This window comes from Mustela nigripes, chromosome 1 (genome assembly GCF_022355385.1).
Source record: "Mustela nigripes isolate SB6536 chromosome 1, MUSNIG.SB6536, whole genome shotgun sequence".
Lineage (NCBI taxonomy): Eukaryota > Metazoa > Chordata > Mammalia > Carnivora > Mustelidae > Mustela > Mustela nigripes.
Window position 1 is genome coordinate 204,190,122 of NC_081557.1, and position 20,140 is coordinate 204,210,261.

The 20,140-nt window shown below is 42.8% G+C and overlaps 1 protein-coding gene across 2 annotated transcripts in view; it reads left to right on the top strand.

Moving 5' to 3' along the window:
- The window catches only part of GRK4 (G protein-coupled receptor kinase 4), a 102,432-nt gene that overhangs the window by 72,702 nt on the left and 9,590 nt on the right, over window positions 1-20,140 (top strand). For both annotated transcript variants that reach the window (XM_059379932.1, XM_059379939.1), the window contains one exon: window positions 10,133-10,170. In XM_059379932.1, the coding sequence (XP_059235915.1) occupies window positions 10,133-10,170 (38 nt within the window). The remainder of the gene's footprint in view (window positions 1-10,132; window positions 10,171-20,140) is intronic.

Here is a 20,140-nt window from a genome sequence, read left to right on the forward strand (position 1 = left end):
TGACATGCAGCTGATCACATTATTCTGTGTGTTCTGTGGACTCTGCCCTATGCTCTTACCATAAAGCAAGCTAGTGAGAAGGAAATGTTAGTTAGAAAATTGTAAGGAAGAGAGCATGTATCACAGCACTGGGACTGTAAGAAAACCCACACGTAGGGGGACCTAACCCGTCCACACCCATGTTGTTCAAGGGCCAGCTACAGTTTCTTTTCACGTAAAAGCTTTTCCCAAGACTGGCCTGCAGCATCAGGGAAGTCTGGCCCAGCAGCGGCTGGCTGTGGAGACCAACCTTCTCCCTGTTCCTCATTCTCTCTGGAGATGGCATATTTTGCTTGCCATTGTTTGGGTAGTGAAGTGTCTTTTAAATTATAAGAATTATTTTACCTAATAATGTAGTCTGTATGCAGGGGAATAAGGCAAAAGGCTACGAAAATTTTAAAGACTTGGCTTTTTTAAATGGTTTAAAAAACAGTAAGGAGGTTCCCCCCAAAATTAAAAATAAATGCCATATTACCTAGCAACTCCACTTGTAAGTGTATTCTAAAGGATATATCCACAGTATGTCAAAGAGAGGTCTGCATTTCCGTGTTCACTGCAGCATTATTCAGAATAGCCAGCATCTGGAAACAACCTACATGTCCATCGGTGTGTGGGTGGGTGGGTAAAGAAAATGTGGTACATGCATCCTCAATGGAGTTATTATTTGGCCATGTGAATGAAGGAGGTCCTGTTACGGGTGACAACCCAATGGACCTGCAGAGCTTCATGCTACGTAACATAAGCTAGACACAGACAAATACTGCATGGTTTCACTGGTATGTAGAGTCTTTTTTTTTTTTTAAGATTTTATTTATTTATTTGACAGAGAGAGATCACAGGTAGGCAGAGAGACGGGCAGAGAGAGAGGAGGAAGCAGGCTCTCCATCGAGCAGAGAGCCCAATGCGGGGCTCGATCCCAGGACCCTGAGATCATGACCTGAGCTGAAGGCAGAGGCTTAACCCACTGAGCCACCCAGGCACCCCAACTGGTATGTAGAGTCTTTAAAAAAAAAAAAGTCAAACTCGTGGAAACAGAAAAATCACTAAGGGCTGGGGGGTGGGGGATAGGAAGAGGTTGGCAAAATGGCACAAACTTTCAGCTATAAGATGAGTAGCTATAGATATAATGTAAAATATGAAAACAGAGTTGGTAACACTATACTGAAGAATTGAAATTTGCTAAGGGACTGAGACTTAAAGGTTCTCACACCAAAAAATGTGAGGTGGTGGGTGTGTTCATTAACTGGTGTGGGAGAATCCTTTCACAATTTTAAGGGGAAATAAAATTCTCAATTTCATTGCATTTTCTAGCAATTACAGAAAGAATACAAAAACACCTAAAACCGACAATAAATGAGTGAGGGGCCAGAGATGCCTGTGTTGGCTGTTTCTCAGTGTCATCGCCTGTCATGTTCCAGAAGGGTCAGCCTCCAGGCTCCCTCCTAACCATGACCATGTTGTCTTGGGCACATTCATCTTTGAAGAGCTCACACTGGGGAAGAGGGGCATCATTTCTCTGTCTCTGTACATCGACCTTTCTGCACATCCCATACAAGTAGAATCAGCATGTGGCCTTTTGGTTCTGGCTTTTGTCCACTACCAGGATGTTTCTCTGGTTCATGCATGTGTTAGCATTTATCAGTACCTGATTCTTTTTTATGTTGGAATAATCCCATTGCCCTTTTGCCAGTCGATGGGTATTTCAGAGTGGTTCCACTTTTTGGCTGTTATAGAGAATGCTGCTGTGAACATTGGTGTATGAAGTTTCGTTTGGACGTATGTTTTCTGTTCTCTTGGGTAGATACCGACAAGTGGAGTTTCTCAAGAGCATGGAAAATTCATGTTTACCTTTTTAAGACCGTTTCAAGCTCTCTGCCAAAGAGGCTGCACCATTTTACATTCCTTCCAGGGCTCCAACCCCTCACATCGTCTCCAACACTTGTTAGTATCTCCCCGTTTAATGCTAGCCCACCCCAGTGGCCGTGAAGTGACGGCTCATGGTGGGTTTTGTGTTGTTTTGTTTTGCTTCTTGGTAGTTTTGATTTGCATTTCCCTGATGACTGATGATATAGAACATCTTTTCAATTACTTATTGGCCATCTTTACATATTCGTGGTTAAATGTTTATTCCAATACTGTATCCACTTTCAGTTTGGATTATTTTGTCTTATCAGGATTAAATGGCAAACATTTTTGTATATTCTGGACACATGTCCTTTACCAGATGTAAAATTTGCAAGTGCTTTCTTCCAGTCTGTGGCTTGTCTTTCCATGTTCTTAATGTGTCTTTTGAATTGCAAAAGTTTTTAATTTTAGTGAGGTTCAATCGATCAGGGTTTTGTTGTTGTTGATTATGCTTTTGGTAGTTTCTCTAAGAAATCATTGTATAACCAGCAACTTGAGGATTTTGTCCTGTGTTTTCTTCTAAGGATTTTATGGTTTTAAGTCTTATCTTTAAGTTTAGGACCCACGTTCAATTTTTAGTACAGTGTAGGTGGCTGAAGAGTCTCCATCCCAGTACCATTTATTGAAAATACTGTCATTTCCCCATTGAAATTCCTTGGCACTTTTGTCTAAAACTGATTGACTGTTAAGAGGGCAGGTTTATTTCTGGACTCCCAATTCTATTCCACTGGTCTGTATGTCTGTCCTGCTGACAGTACCGTACTGTCTTGATTACTATAGCTTTGTGGTGAGTTTCGAAATTGGGAAGCATGAGGCTTCTAACTTTGTTCTTTTTTGAGATTGATTTGCCTATTCTGGGTCCTTTGCATTTCCATATGAATGTTAAGATGAGATCTTCTGACCTTTGAACACAGGATGTCTTTCCAGTTACTTAGATATGCTTAAATTTCTCTCAGTAATATTTTGTACTTTTCAGTATATATATCTTATCCTTTCTTTCTTTTTTTTTTTTTTTTTGCTGTTAAGCTTCATTTTGAATTTATTGTTTTTGATGCTATTTCAAGTACTGTTGTTTCCTTTTTATTTATTTTGTTTATTTTTATTTTTTTTATAAAGAGAGCATGAGCAGGTGGGGACGGAGGGAGGAGGAGAAAGAGAATCTTAAGCAGGGTTTACACTTAGTGTGTGGAGCCTGATGTGGGGCTCAGTCCCACGACCCTGAGATCATGACCTGAGCCAAAATCAAGAGTCAGATGCTTAACCAACTGAGCCACCCAGATGCCCCTATAGTTGTTTTCTTAATTTTATTTTTGGACTATATTGTGCTAGTGTGTAGAAATATGTCTCATTTCTGCATATTGGTCTTGCGTCCTCTCTCAACACTTTTATTAGCTTTAGAAGTTTTGTTGTGAATTCCTTAAAATTTTTTACATGTAGAATCATGTTACCTGTGAATAAAGACAATAGATTCATGTTTGTTTATTTTTCTTTCCCAGCTAGAATCCTGCTGCTTCTCTTGGTACTTCATGAGAGGGAAATTTTGGGTAGACATACAAAAGCTTGAATCAGTGCACCCTCCTGAGTCTTCTAAAGCAACTAGAAAAAGCAGTAATTAAAAACCAGCCTGATGAATGCTGTGTACATTTATATACAATGAATACAGATAAAAGACTATTTGAGAATGATGTCACTGAGGTCAGATCTGTCCCTTCCCTCCCACCAAGTGTCCTCTGTGTCACTGTCAGAGTCAAAATCTCAAGTTTGCAGACTAGAGGGTCAGGCTTAATATTGTAATTCTTTTATATTTTAGAACATGGAGGTTGTAATTTTTAGCTGATGCCAAGTTCAGATACTTAGTGGATAATAAGGTCTTCAGTTATTTTTCTCTCACTTGGGTTTGATTTTATTTTATGCTTTTTAAAATGTAGATTCTTTGGGTTACAAAGCTGATTCTCAGATTGAGAGCTGAATTTTGATACCTACCTTAATCATTGGATCAGTTTTGCTTTGTCTTGATTTGTGATCCAGAATCTTCACAAGACATTTCTCTGCAGTGAAAGCTTTACTGTGTACTCTTAGCAATAAATCCAGTGTTCTATGCTGGTTTCAACCCATCAACAACCAGTCTTATGTCTGGACCAGCCCTTGTGATCCTTATTATATATCTACAAGATGCAGCAGTAGCCATCAAGAAACTTTGAAAGAGAAAAAAGGCTATTTCTTCTAAGTTCTGGCAATTCCGTGCAGTACCTGGGACCACACAGAGATGTCTGGACGTGCAGGGGTTGGGGAGAGGGAACACATGAGCATGTATGTGGGCCTAGGGTTTTGCAGTTATTGGGGGCGAACGTGGGGGCCTAGAGGCTCATAGTCTCACTCTTTATCGGTGATTTTAAAACATAAGAATGGGAACTTAAAACATTAGAAGAGAAAAGAAAAAAAAAAACACCAAGCCACCCAAATGGTCAGTTATTTAAATAAACCAAGATCTCTAAAACAGAGGAGCCTGGGATGGGGGTGGTCTGGTTTTTCCAGCCAGGCAGCCAGCAATGTGTTTATTGAGAGAGACATCTTTGAAGTGGATACCTCAGGCACCAGAGCTGGAGTCAAACACTGGCATTACAAAAAAAGGAAAACCGCCAGGGCTAACACTACAGTGATTGTGGAATCCAGGCTACTGTGGTTTTTAAAAAAATGCTGAAAGATAATGCACTTGTCCGGAAAGTGGCCCTCCATGCACCCTCACTGTTCTGGCTGGGAGTTAGCTGACATTGTCCTTGACAATCATGGCATCTATCAGCAGCTCCCAGTGGATCTGGACACTCTACACTCTACTCATGTGGGTCAGGAGTGAGCCAACAGGATCAAGAAACAACTCTTTGTTATGAAGGAGGGGCATTATGCAGGGAGCTGGTATGGATGCTTCCGAAGGGTTAGACCATCTTCTGGGAAGAGCTTTCTTCTCTTAAGATAGAAAATTATTTACAACAGAAGTTCCTTGCCTCTTGCTTACTTAGGGGAGGAAGGATGCAATCTGTTGCTTCAGGAGAGGATGTGTTTGGAGTAATGTATTATGGCCCCGGTTTTCTGCAGTGTGTTCCTGGAGACAATAGAGGTCCTGAATCTACCCTGTACTGACGCCCACACGAGCTGAGAGAGCAGTTGTCAAATGCTCACAACTGTTAACTTTAAAGTAAAACTGCCCTTATTTCCCCAGCAAAAATAGGTTTATTCAGGAATAGCAGAGAAGTGCATTGTGGAAAAATCAAATTTAGCAAAACCACAAGAGAGTCTGCAAAACGAAGGAGGGGGGGCTCTTTTATAGAGGAAGGGGGGGTGGGCTGTTATAAACAGAAAGTCCATTGGGGTAAATTGAGAGCTGGAAGTGTGGTGGCCTCTCATTGGCTGGTCTATGGCAGTCTCACTGACTGAGCTGTGATGACCTCTCATTGGCTGGGCTATGGCAGTGTCTCATTGGCTGGCTGTGTGGCAGTCATTCATTGGCTGAGCTGTGGCGGTCTCCCATTGGCTGGGCTGTTGCTGGGGGAGAAGGAAACCCTCTTTCGTCCTGCTGGAATAGTAAAGTGGTAGGTAAGCTAAGGTAATAACAGGTGTAAGGTGCATGTCTTCCGGTTGGGTCCCGGGTTGACCAGCAGCGTAGGGCGGGAGTTCCCCTGCCTGCCTCCAGACTCCATTCTAAACGAAGTTCCCTTTTATTAGTTTTCACAACACTAAAAGTACTTGTTCAATCAGGATGATTTCTAGAGTTTTATTTTATTTTTAAAAAACATTTTATTTATTTATTTGACAGAGACAGCGAGGGAGGGAACACAAGCAGTGGGAGTGGGAGAGGGAGAAGTAGGCTTCCCACTGAGCAGGGAACCTGATGTGGGGCTTGATCCCAGGACCCCAGGATCATGACCTGAGCAGAAGGCAGCCACTTAAGGGCTGAGCCACTCAGCTGGCCCCTAGAGATTTATTTTATGATGGTGAACAAATTAAACTTGTGGTATGTGCCCTTTTACTTTGTTTCCATGTAGCTCCGTATTTGAATAAAACCTTCCTCTATTGTATAAATAACAAAAATGCTGCTGCATATGGCACACATTTTCATCACAGCAACCTCACAGTCTTTTGAGGAATCCTATCTATTTATAGATAGATCATCTCTGGTCACCTTCCTCGTGAGTGATGGATAGTGATCCAGGTCTTGTGTTCTGTGCTTGGGCCCCTCACTCTTTTCCATAACAGGAGAGAGAACCTGAATCTTGACTTGGCAGTTTTATTATGTTGTTACATTTCTCAAGAGCTCTTTCTTAATTCAACAGGATGACATTTCTATCTGTCTGGAAGGCTGTAGTTGGAAATTATTAAGGGAAATGGGTGTTTAGCTATGCATTGGATCTCTTTTTCTAGTGAACGAATTGTGGAATGAAAAGTAGATGATATCATCCACCGTAAGGAGAAGGCAGCGCAGAATAGCGGTGGGAAAGAAACATTTTGTACCTATACTTTTTCAGTAGTGAATTGGCCCATAGCAGCCATTAGACTGTACACATTATTGCTATCACATTAGATTTTTCAGTAGCAGGAGGGATCGTTTGGACATTCCAGAAATAAATATTGGATCCCAGATGTATGCACACTTCTTAGTTGCGTGCAACACGCTCATGGTGGGGAACAAATTGGATCTTGAAATCCTTGTTCTCAGGAAACTTATAAACTAGAGACTAGAAGGGGCATGCAAACGAACACAGAGATGGAGGTATGCTTACCATTTACAGTAAGTGCTCAAAGGATAATCTCTTGTTTCCATCATTTTTGGAAACATGGAAGTTAATTTAAAGTAAGAATGGCAGGTCTTAGTGTTTAAAAGAAATGTTCATCTGTCTATGACCCACATTCTTCCAGATTGGAAATTTCTGCCTCATAGTACCTGTCTCTAAAAGCAATAGTAACTAGGAGACCCATTCCCTGGAGACTCATAGGGAGGTCAGCTTTTCTGCAGTGGGGAGCATGGTGGGATGACAAGTGATGAGGACAGACCTTAGATTCTTGCCCCAAGGTTAGTGAGTCATACTATCTTGAGGAATGTTTAAGGGAACACTAGGGAGTGAGCCAAAGTTCTTTTTGCTTTGGTTCCCTTACTCTGCCCCTTCCTGATCAAGAACATTGCTCCGGATGCCTTCTGATCGGATTGGAGCTGTTTCTCAAGACCATGGTCTATTGAGGATGCACTGAAGTTCTGGCTATGCCAGGATTTAGGAAACCCTGACCTGTGGCTGGGCTGGCCCTGGCTGTTCTCTTCCCCTGACTCCCATAATGTGCCCAGCAGGCTGTGCATGCACAGCCTCACTCCCCAGGAGAGGCTGGTTAACTGGCAGGATCCAGAAGGGAGGGAGAGGATAGTGGGAGACAGAGGGTCACCAGGAGAAGGCAAGGTACTGGGATGCAGGTGTGTGCTGGGACAAGGGAGGAAAGCCATGCAGATAAACTGTAGACCAGACAGAGGTTCAAGCCTCGGGCTCCAGAAATCAGCTTCTCATGGTCATTCATGCCTCAGTAACAGGCTGGGAAATGGTATCCAAAGGCAAGTGCTTTTTTTTTTTTTCGTTAAACAAGAAGAGGATGGGCATGCAACCAGCAAAATGAGTTTCTGGTGCCCCAGAGCATGAAGGTATAAGATCAGCTATAAATGGCTTGAGAGTACAACAAATGATACACAAGTTGTACCCAAGTCAGCAGGCTGTGGGGCGGAAGGTTGTACGATATAAGAAGACAATCTCACTTCCTTTCATCTTAGCATTAGTCGGACCCGTCTGAGTATGCTGGCCTTCGTTTGTGTTCCTGGCATAAGACCATGATTAGATCATCACTTAGCAATCCAAAAGGAACTGACAAGATCACTAGGAAAGCCCTTCCCTGGACAGTTGAAGAAGCCACGTCCTGGAGGCTGAGTGGCTGACCAGCGACGAGGCATTATCCAGTGTCCTCCACACAAGGTCCACGCCCAAGCTTGGAGATGTGCAAAGAGAGCTGTTAAGTTAATTAAAAGCCCGGAGAGGGGCGCCTGGGTGGCTCAGTGGGTTAAGCCGCTGCCTTCGGCTCAGGTCATGATCTCAGGGTCCTGGGATCGAGTCCCGCATCGGGCTCTCTGCTCAGCAGGGAGCCTGCTTCCCTCTCTCTCTCTGCCTGCCTCTCCGACTACTTGTGGTTTCTCTCTGTCAAATAAATAAATAAAATCTTTTAAAAAAAAAAAAAAAAAGCCCGGAGAAACCATGAAGGAAGGTGCAAGAAATGACAATACATTGGCCTAATGCGGTGGCCACAGTATACACGCCAACATACCCAACGTCCAGCGTTTGCGGTGGGGCAAGCACTGTGTTCCAGCTTGTGATTTAGCTTCCATGTGACCCACTGAACTTGGCTGGTCCTCAAGACCAGCACTCTGTCTTCAGCTGCTTCCCAGAGATTCTGTGGCCCTGACAGGAGACGGTGCCTGTGACATGCATGGGCACAGTGGTGGCGTGCAGGGCAGGTGTTGGATGCATCTCTGACATCATTCCTGCTGCGGCTGTTACAACACACTTCCTTTCAGAGCCCGCTGACGCACAGTGCATGGGGACAGCTCAGTGGACGGCTGACCCATGCTTGGAGCAGGGAGGTGCAGGACATCCCCGGAGACATTTACGTAATTTGGGGGGCAGCTGCTGTGTTAATGTTGAGCATCAGCCTACATAAGCAAGGAGGCTGTGGCGGTTCCAGGTTAAGGAAGGCTACTTCGTTCTTAATAACATTTATAAGGATTTTTTTTAATACAGAAAAGAATAAAGGGAAAAGCAAAAATGCTTTCCATCCCACCCAGATGGTGCAGGAGCACATGTGCATGGCTCAAAGGTGCAAACACAGAAGCCATCTGCCCCTTGGCCATGGCTCCTCTCTGCTAAGGGGACTGTGACAGCGGTGGCATGGCTATCCCTATAGGAGGGTTTCTCTGATGCCACTCAGGCTGTGTTCACATTTCCCTCAGCTGCCAGGCTTGCTTCTCATCTTTTCCTGGGGATGTGGGTTTGGGCCTGAGCAGGTTTTACACTAGCTGTGGCCTCTGGAAGGGCTCACTTCAGGTAGCTCCTGCCTCTGACTCTTTACACAGCTCTCCTGAGTCCAGCCGCTTTCCGTCTTCTCTTGCTCTTGTGAGGAGGTTCTAGTAATCTGGCCACAGAGGGAGGGGCAATGCTCAGGGGAGATGGGGTGATGTGATAGGGCTGCATTTGAAACCACAATTAAATATAAATCCTCTGAAATGTAAATTTTTTTCTTTCAAAGGGAAGTAGAACAAATAAGCAGTTTGGAATACTACATTTAAGATATTATAGTCTTTAGTGACTTGTATTGTATTTTTATTTTATTTTATTTATTTGACAGCGAGAGCATAAACAGGGGAAGCAGCAGAGGGGGAGAGAGAAATAGACTCCATGCTGGGCAGTGAGCCCAATGCAGAGCTTGATCCCAGACCCTGAGATCATGACCTAAAGCCAAAGGCAGCTGCTTAACCATCTGAGCCACCCAGACACCCCTAGTGACCTGTATTTATTTGAAGTCTGTGGTATCCCTCCTTCATAATAAACTTCGAGCTGTTGTGGCTATTGATCACAGGCTTCCTGCTGCAAGGCTGAGCTCCCCCAGCCCTGCCTCGCTCAGGAAGTGGGTGGGTGTGGATCACGCCCCAGTACAGGGGAGGACACTGAAGCCTAGAGTGGTTCAGGTCACATGGCGGAAGAGCAGCAGAGCTAGGATTTGAATCTGTGCCCATCTGATCCCCCAAAGCTGAGTTCTTCCTGGTATGGGAAATTTTCAGTTGTTGACATTTTAAAAAGTGTATGAATGATAAAATAAATTGAATCAAATTCATTAAGGACTAATTCCTTACTACGGGGCTGTACCTTTTATCACTGAACTGTCTCAGATCCGTGGACCTGGGCGGAGCACACAGTTGTCATGCGCACGCTGTTGGCTGGGATGAAACCTCTGTGGCATCCTCGTCCTTCCCAGGGATGGCATGACGGTTTTGTTATCCCCTGTTCTCGGTGCTGCTCATAGTAGAGACATCTGTGGTTATTTCTGCTGGGTGAATGAATCAGTGTTGCCTTCTGAATAATTGAGCTTTTTGTTGTCTCTTCCTTTGTAGAGACTTAAAGCCTGAGAATATCCTCCTCGATGACCGCGGTAAGTAAGTGAGCTTTTCATATCAAAAGCATAAGACTTTGTTAAGAGGGGTTTGGTTGGGTGCCTGGGTGGCTCAGTGGGTTAAGCCTCTGCTTTCAGCTCAGGTCATGATCTTGGGGTCCTGGTCCTCAGCGGGGAGCCTGCTTTCCCCCTCTCTTTTTGCCTCTCTGCCTACTTGTGATCTCTCTGTGTGTGTCAAATAAATAAATAAATAATCTTTTTTAAAAAAGAGGGACTTGGTTACAGAAAGTTAATGTGGGCTTAGCCCATTGTTGCAGAATAGAAACAACAACGAAAAGGGAAGCTCTTTGGTACGTGTTCTTTTGAAAATACAACAGAGATAATGTTGTCATTCCCCTGTATTTAGGCAAAAAGCAAAGTTGGTCATAATTTTCAGTTAATAATTGAATTTTAAAGCATATTAAAATAAATTCACTGTAAGAACATTTTTCTCTCTCATACTGCTTGCTGTTGGTCCACATCTTGATTTTTCCCTTAGAAGTGTATTTCCACCCAGGAGCTCCTAAGAATTTTCCTTTTTTAAAAAATAACAAAATGAGAGGCACCTGGGTGGCTCAGTAGGTTAAAGCTTCTGCCTTTGGCTCAGGTCATGCTCTCAGGGTCCTGGGATTAAGTCCTGCATCGGGCTCTCTGCTCAGCAGGGAGCCTGCTTCCTCCTCTCTCTCTCTGCCTGCCTCTCTGCCTACTTGTGATCTCTGTCTGTCAAATAAATAAATAAAATCTTTATTTAAAAAAAAATAAAAAATAACAAATAACAAATGAGGGGCACCTGGGTGGCTCAGTGGGTTAAGCCTCTGCCTTCGGCTCAGGTCATGATCCCAGGGTCCTGGGATAGCCCCGCATCAGGCTCTTTGCTCAGCAGGGATCCTGCTTCCCCCACTCCCGCCTGCCTCTCTGCCTACTTGTGATCTCTGTCTGTCAAATAAATAAATAAAATCTTTTTTAAAAGAAAAAAAATAATAAATGGTTGTTGAATTTTGTCAGTGCTTTTTTCTATCAAAGTGATTATATGTTCTTTTTTCTGTTAGTATAGTTAATTTTCAAATAGTAAACTAACCTGTAATTTCTGAAGTAAGTCCAAAGTGGGCATAATGAGTTATTTTTTACATAGATTGCTAGTTTCTCTCTTCTGATATTTTGAAGATGAGGCTGGCTCTGTTTTTCAGGGCCCTGGATCACCATGTCTCTGCAGTGCTGGAAGCACCAGAGTCCTGCTGTGTCTGTGTCACTGCACACTCTCTGGGAGCCCAGAAGTCTTGGCTCAGCTCCCTGGTGCTCCCAGCATCCCCAAGAGTCCCAGGTGGGAGTAGCCGGAGAGTGGCTGTGTGTGTCCCCCACGCCTAGTGAACAGCCTCTGGTTTGACCAGGGTTTATAAATGCTTCTGGGAAAATACTTGTGTCCCTTGCAGCTCCCCTCTGATTGGTTCTCCACACAGGGTCTCAGTGAAGCACATCCAGGAACTGCCATGGCTCACAGATGCCCTTAATGTATAACTTATGTGCACCTGTGGTCAGTAGTAGTATGGGCCACCATGACCTTGGCTACCTTGTCCCAAAGCAGGTGCCAAGTGTCATTTCTTTGGTGCTTACTGTTACTTATTCTTTAGATACTGTGGACCTGGTCACATTCTTGTTAAGAATGGAAAGGAATGACAGAACTTTGTTTTGCTTTTTTGATTTCAGGAGACTTTCAATCTTTTCTTTTTGCTTACCTACTCTTTTAATTTTAAAAAGTGTAATCCTAGCTATATTTTGTGACTTATAAATGCAATGGATGGTAGGTTTTTTAGTATCCTGCATTTAAAATTCCCAAGAACTAATTTCTACCGGAAACAATAGAACATAGGAGCAACTCTCTCCTTTCCCATCTTGACAGCTTGTCAGTGTTTCTGTTTTTGTCTGTAAAACATAACCTGACATTTGTGGTGAAATTAGGTTTAAAAGAGATGATTATCAAGAGAACGACAGGCCGGGGCGCCTGGGTGGCTCAGTGGGTTAAGCCACTGCCTTCGGCTCCGGTCATGATCCCAGGGCCCTGGGATCGAGTCCCGCATCGGGCTCTCTGCTCAGCAGGAAGCCTGCTTCCCTCTCTCTCTCTCTGCCTGCCTCTCCATCTACTTGTGATTTCTCTCTGTCAAATAAATAAATAAAATCTTTAAAAAAAAAAGAGAGAGAGAGAACGACAGGCCAATATCTCTGATGAACATAGATACAAAAATCCTCAACAAAATACTAGCAAACCGAATCCAAGAATACATTAAAAAAATCATTCACAACAATCAAGTGTGATTTATTCCTGGGATGCAAGGGTGGTCCAGTATTCACAAAATAATCAACGTAACATATCACATCAATAAGAAAAAGGATAAATCCACATGATCATTTCAATAGATGCAGAAAAAGCATTTGACAAAGCACAACATCTATTCATGATAAAAGCCCTCAACAAAGTAGATTGAGAAGAAACATACCTCAACATAATAAAGGCCATATATGAAAACCCACAGCTAATATCATCCTCAGTGGGGAAAAATTGAGGGCTTTTCCCCTAAGGTCAGGAACAAGACAGGGTTTACTCTCACCACTTTTATTCAACATAGTACTGGAAGTCCTAGCCACAGCAGTCAGACAAGAAAAAGGAATAAAAGGCATCTAAATTGGTAAGGAGGAAGTAAAACTTTCTGTATTTGCAGATGACATGATGCTATATATAGAAAACCTTAAGGACTTTGCCAAAAATCTGCTAGAGCTGATAAATGAATTCAGTAAGATTGTAGTATACAAAATCAATGTATAGAAATATTTCTATACATTAATAATGAAGCAGCAGAAAGAAAAACTAAGAAAATAATTCCATTTGTAATTATGCCAAAAATAATAAAATACCTAGGTATAACCACAGAGGTTAAAAGCCTATACTCTGAAAATTTTAAAACATTGAGGAAAGAAATTGAAGATGATACAAACAGATGGAAAGATATTACATGCTCATGGATTAGAAGAACATATATTATTAAAATGTCTAAACTACCTCCAAGCAATCTACAGATTTAATGCATTCCCTATCAAAATATCAATGGCATTTTACACAGAACTAGAACAAGTAAACTTAAAATTTGTATGAAACCACAAAGACCCAAATAGCCAAGGCATCTTGAAAAAGAAAAACAAAGCTGGAGGTATCACAATTCCAGATTTCAAGATATGTTATAAATCTGTAGTGATCAAAACAGCATGATACTGGCACAGAAAAAAGACACACAAATCAATAGAATAGAATGGGAAACCCACAAATAAACATATACTTATGGGTTTATTTAATTAATCTTCAACAATTAATCTTCAACAAAGGAGGCAAGAACATGCAATGAAAAAAAGAATATGCAATGGTCTCTTCAATAAATAGTGTTGGGAAAACTGGACCACTTTCTTACACCACATACAAAAATAAACTCAAAATGGATTAAGGACCTACATATGAGACCTAAAACCATAAAAGTCCTAGAGGAGAACACAGGCAGTAACTTCCCTGACATTGGCCATAACAATGTTTTTTTTTTTTGTTTTTTGTTTTTTTTTAGATATGCCTCACGAGGCAAGGGAAACAAAAGCAAAAATTAAGTTTTGGAATTACATCAAAAAAATCTTCTGCATAGCAAAGGAAACAATCAATAAAACAAAAAGACAATAACAACAAAATAAACACAAAAAGATACTGAATAGGAGGAAATATTTGCAAATGACACATCCAATAAAGGGTTAGTAACCAACATATATAAAGAACTTCTAAAACTCAATACCCAAGAGACAGTCCAATTAGAAATAGGCAGAAGCCATGAACAGACATTTCTCCAAAGAAGACATCCAGACAGCCAACAGACACATGAAAAGATGCTCAACATCCTTCATCATCAGGGAAATGCAAATCCAAACCACAGTGAGATACCACCTCATACCAGTCAGATGGCTAAAATAAAGAACACAATAAAGAAAAAGTGTTGGTGAGAATGCAGAGAAAAAGGAACCCTCATGCACTGTTGGTGGAAACAGGTGTGGCCACTGTGGAAGACAGTACGGAGGTTCCACAAAAAATTAAAAGTAGAAATACTATATGATCCAATAATCACACTACTGGGTACTTACCCAACGAATATGAGAGCATGAGTTTAAAGGAATACATACACCCCTATGTTTATTGCAGCATTATTTACAATAGCCAGACTATGGAGGCAGCCTAAGGGTCCATTGACTGATGAATGGATAAAGAAGAGGTGATAAATATATATTTGATGGAATATTATTCAGCCATAAAAAGAATGAAATCTTGCCATTTGCAACAACATGGATGGATCTAGAGAGTATAATGCTAAATGAAATAAGTTAGTCAAGGAAAAACAAATAAACCATATGATTTCACTCATACATGGAATTTAGGAAACAAAACAAATGAACCAAGAAAAAAAAAAAAGGAGAAAAACCAAAAGACAGACTCTTAACTCTAGAGAAAACTGAAGGTCACCAGAGGGAGGTGGTTGGGGAATAGGTGAAACAGGTGAGGGGAATGAAGAGGACACTTATCATGATGAGCCCTGAGTAATATATGGAAGTGTTGAATCACCATACTGTACACTTGAAATTAATACAACACTATGTTAACTATACCAGAGTTAAAATAAAATTTAAATTTAAAAAGGCTGGTTGGGGCCCCTGGGTGGCTCAGTTGGTTAAGTGTCTGCCTTCAGCTCAGGTCATGACCTCAGTGTCCTGGGATGGAGCCTTGTGTCCAGCTCTCTGCTCAGCAAATAGTCTATGTCTCTCTCCCATGCCCCTCACTCTGGGCTTGCTTGCTCTCTCGAAAAGAAATAAATAAAATCTTTTCAAAAAAAGCTGATTATCATCTGTTTGGGGTTTTTAGGTACATTTACTGTTTGCCCATCCTAAATATGTCAGCCCTTTTTTTTGGAAAACATAAATTAAGTGGAACTTGCTTTGTGAAATTTAACTGGTAGTTGAGATAAAAAAGAAAACTATCATGCCTATATTTTCTATATAGGAGACTTCAGTATTATGAAATAGGTATATTCCCAAAAAGCAGGCTGAGCAGTGAATCCTTGTAAAGACTAGTAGCATTTTATTATTGACAATGATTTTAAAGGACATCCTATATGTCATATTCTTTTATCTATAAAATATATATCAAAGATAAGGATACTATTTTTAAAACATAAACCCAATACTTTTATCACATCCAAAAGTATTTAGCAACTCTTTGGGGCACCTATGTGGCTCAGTTGGTTAAGCATCCGACTCTTGATTTTGGCTTAGGTCATGATCTCAGGGTTCTGAGATTGAGCCCCGCATGGGGCTCTGTGCTGAGTGTGGACCCTGCTTAAGATTCTCTCTCCATCTCCCTCTGCCCCTCCTATCAGCTTTAAATCTTCCTTAATTATTTCATAAGTGTTTTTATAGTTGTGTGTTAAATGTAGCATGAAGTTCATATTCCATTTGGTTGATATCTTGTTGAGTTTTAATTTTCATAGGTTCCTCCTCCCTGCTTCTTTGTGTCATTTGTTTGTGAAACCAGTGTTATGGGTCAGAGTGTGTGTTTCTAGAATTCATGTCATGAAGCCCTAACCCCCAGTACCTCAGAATGTGACTGTATAGCTGACCTTTGAACCATGTGGGGATTAAGGGGAGCAGCTCCCCAGGCAGTCAAAAATCCGCATAACTGGGGCCCCTGGGTGGCTCAGTGGGTTAAAGCCTCTGCTTTCGGCTCAGGTCATGATCCCAGGGTCCTGGGATTGAGCCCCACATCCGGCTCTCTGCTCAGCAGGGGGCTTGCTTCTCTGCCTCTCTCTCTCTGCCTGCCTCTCTGCCTACTTGTGATCTCTGTCTGTCAAATAAATAAATAAAATCTTTTTTAAAAATCTGCATAACTTTTCCTTTTTATAAGGGACAGAGAGAGAGAGAGAGAGGAAGCTGGAGAGGGGGGAGGTGTAGATGGAGAGAGAAAGAGAATCTTAAGCAGACTGAACTGAGGGCAGATCCCGACACTGGGCTCGATCTCACAACCCTGAGATCATGACCTGAACTGAAATCAAGAAGTGGATGCTTAACTGAGTCACCCAGGTGCCCCCACATACAACTTTTCAACTTCCTCAAAACTTAACTACTATAGCCTACAGTGGACCAGAAGCCTTACTGATGACATTAAACAGTCGATTGACACATATTCTGTATGTTATGTATATTATATACAGTATTCTTACAACAATGTAAGCTAGACAAAAGATGTTAGAGAATCACAAGGAAGAACAATGCATTCACAGTGCTGTTCTGTACTGAAAAAAAAAATGCGTGTGTAAGTGCACCCATGTAGTGCAAACCCATGGTGTTCAAGGATCTGCCATGTTTGGAATGGAGGTCTTTAAAGATGTGTTTACAGCTGAATGAGGTCACTAAGGAGAGTCCTATTGCATATGACTGGTGTTCTCCTAAGAGGAGGAGATGGGACGCAGGCGGGCACAGAGGGAAGAGGCTGTGAATACACGGGGCAAGAGCAGTGGTCTACACTCCAGGCAGAGAGGCCCACCCTTCCAGTGTCCGGGGCTTTGGGCAAATAAACATCTGTCCTTTCAGCCCCCAGCTCTGGCACTTTGGTAATGGCAGCCCTGGCAGGCTAGAACATAGACATCTGCCATAGAGAAGTTCCTGGTGTTAGGGTATGGAGTCGACCACTCCTCAGACAGAGAACACTCTCGATAATGCAAGTCACACAGCGAGGTTTATTTCCAGCTAGCTGGGGTCCAAGTGATGAAGTCCCAGAACCTAAGTCAGGTTCGGTGGGGTGAGGAGGTTCGGAGCCGACGACTAAAGAAAGAATTCTTAAGACGTCGTTGGTGCAAAATGGTGGTTTATTAAAGCACGGGGACAGGACCCGTGGGCAGGAAGAGCTGCTGCCCCGGGTTGTGAGGGTAGGCATGTTATATACCCCATGGTTGGGGGGAGGTGGGGAAGGGATGGGAGGTTTCAACAGAGTTCTCACATGTCAGGGAGGGCCTACAAGGTGCCGGGGGCAGGCCTTGCCCTTATGGCCTGATCAATGTCGTCTTTAGGTCAGGCATTAACATCAAGATAGTTGGGAGAATCTTGGTGGGGTATTATGATCCGGCTATCATTTACATTCCCTTCTACCTCAGTCTCCTCCAGTTTATGGTGGGAGGGAGACATTAGGGCTTCAGGAACGGAGAGTTATTTGCCTCTGGAAATTTGTGCTATTGATAAGGTAACCTCCCTGTTTAGGTCTCTAGGACATCTGTAGAGCAAGGGAGATTCCTGTTCTGCAGGACTGCGATCCCTGCAAGTGAACTATTTATCGTTTTATGGCAGTCAGGGGTGCCTGAGGAATGCTACACATATGGAGGGGAGCGGGTGAAGAGGGGGTGCAAGGCGCCAGCTTTTGCTTTGTCCTCAGCCAGCCTCCTGCTCCCTCATCACAAGTATCTGCCTGGCGCAGCAGGTTTCAACAAGGACCCTGAGCACTCAAAGCCAAGGGTTTATATAGCATTTTCAAGGCACTTTTTCATAGCTACATACATCTCTTGCACCCCACTTTGACAGTTTAACTTTGTTTAACTTTTTGCCACCCCTGTGTCACCCTAGCGGTTAAGTGAGATTTATGTTTAGAAGAATTTTCACCTTAATTACATTTCCTTCTGCCTCAGCCTCCTACAGTTTTATGGTGGGGAGGGCTACCTTTGGCCTCAAGGTACTGAGCTATTTGTCTCTGGAAATTGGGCCATTGAAAAGATGGCCTTTTTGTTGTAAATCACCAGGACTTTTGCAAACCGAGGGAGACTCCCAGTCTAGCAGGACTGTGATCTCTGCAAGTTAACTATTTGTTTTTCTTCAACATTTGGTCCCTGTGGCACCACCACCTAACCGCCCTGGTGGTATACACAGTGTTGGCCTGTTAGGGACACTCAGTAAAATGGCTTCCCAGCCTTCAGGATGGCCATTCTTATGCTAACCCACTCTTACAGTGCAAGGTGCTGACTTTTGCTTTGCCAAGATGGCTGTACTTATGTCAGGGCCAGACCCGAGGTGGGTACAGCTTTGTTTTTCTTGGCCTCCACCCCTGGAGCTGGTTTCTGGGACTTGTTTTTAAGTCCCCTGGAGGAAGGGAGCAGGGACAGTTTAAGGGTTAAACAACAAAGTTATTGTTTAACCTCAATGGAAGCCTCTGGCTAAAATAAAAATATGAAGTAGGTCCTTACACTGGCTTGTGGATTTGGCTGGATTTAACATGTTCCCTGCCTCCCTTATTCTTTCGGTAAGCGGGTGGTTCAGTCTGGAGGCTGGAATCGGCCCAGGTTTGATTTCTGGTGAGCATACTTGGTGTGTCCTTCCTGTTGTGTGACATCAGGAGGCATGTGAGGACTGAGCATCTCTCCTTTTACAGTGTTCAGAGTGATGACTGGTTTCACTCCTTGCTCAGCCCGATCTCTCCACTCTCCATTTCCCACCGGCTTTTCACTTAATGGATGAAGGATCAGTATCAAGATACAGCATTTCACTGGGGCATTCGAATTCTGCCCTCCCGGGTGCACGTAATTGTTGAGACCCATCTGTAAAAAAGAGCTTTCTTTGTTTACCTGTTGGTTCAAGAAAAGCAGGTGAAATATGTGAGTGCTTCCTTTTATTTCTGCTTTCCAGGAGATTGTGTTAGTTCGCTTTCATTCTCCAAGATGATCAAGGAGGTTTTTGTTTTATTCTGTTTTGGTATCATTAATAAATGTATGGATTTTAACTATTTGATAGGGTTTAATCCATCGGAGTAATTATTCTTTACTATGTTTTTTGTCCCTTCTTTGGCCAATGGATGTCCAGTAGCCTCTCATGATTTCCTTGTTTACTGCTATTGTTTCTTATTGAAGATATTCCAGGATGACCTTGTACATGCAATGATGGAGACCTGGAGTCAGCCGTGTCTCCAAGGGGCCTGGTGTGTGGGAAGCCCCGGTGGGAGAGCCAGGTGCTATTGCTGCCCTGCTCATCATTCTTCCCCAGCCTTTTCTGGGAGAGAACACATCTGTTCTTGAGTTTTTAAAAGAAAATATTGGGGTGCCTGGGTGGCTCAGTGGGTTAAGCCTCTGCCTTTGGCTCAGGTCAGGATCTTGGGGTCCCGGGGTTGAGCCCCACATCAGGCTCTCTGCTCAGCAGGGAGCCTGCTTCCCGGCCCCCTCCCTGGCCCTGCCTGCCTCTCTGCCTACTTGTGATCTCTATCCATCAAATAAATAAATACAATCTTGTTTTTTTTAATTTTTTAATTTTTTATAAACATATTTTTATCCCCAGGGGTACAGGTCTGTGAATCGCCAGGTTTACACACTTCACAGAAATAAAATCTTTTTAAAAAAAAATATTCATCATGGATTCATATTGATATTTCTAATTCTCATTATATTTCATTTCACATTTGTGACTTTTTTTCTCCTAATGACATTTGCATCATTACGGTATTTTTCTCTGCTTTTAAAATATGTAACATAGACTAATATACAACAATGAACAGAGATCTTGCTTATTTCTTCCAGCTGCCTGTGGATGGACTGGCTTGAACTGCCAGGTCCACACTGCCCCGTAGGGGGCTGTTCCAGCCCTCTGTTCTTCCAGTTTAGTGGGACCATGCCTGGCCCTCTGGGCATGTCATTTCCTGCTTTTTTTGCAGGTGTCCCTGGAGGGGTATGAGGTTGAAGGATAGGTTCACAAACATTGCAAAACTCCCTGAGGTGGAGCTATGCTGATCTGTGTGCACACCCCGTGCCCCTGCTTCCCCAGGACCCCAGCCACAGACTGCATTCTCAAACTGAGTCTCTTGTCAGTTTGTTAGTAGTTTTACTTTTCATTTCTCAGTGGAAAAAAAATCACTTTTCAAAAGAAAAATAAG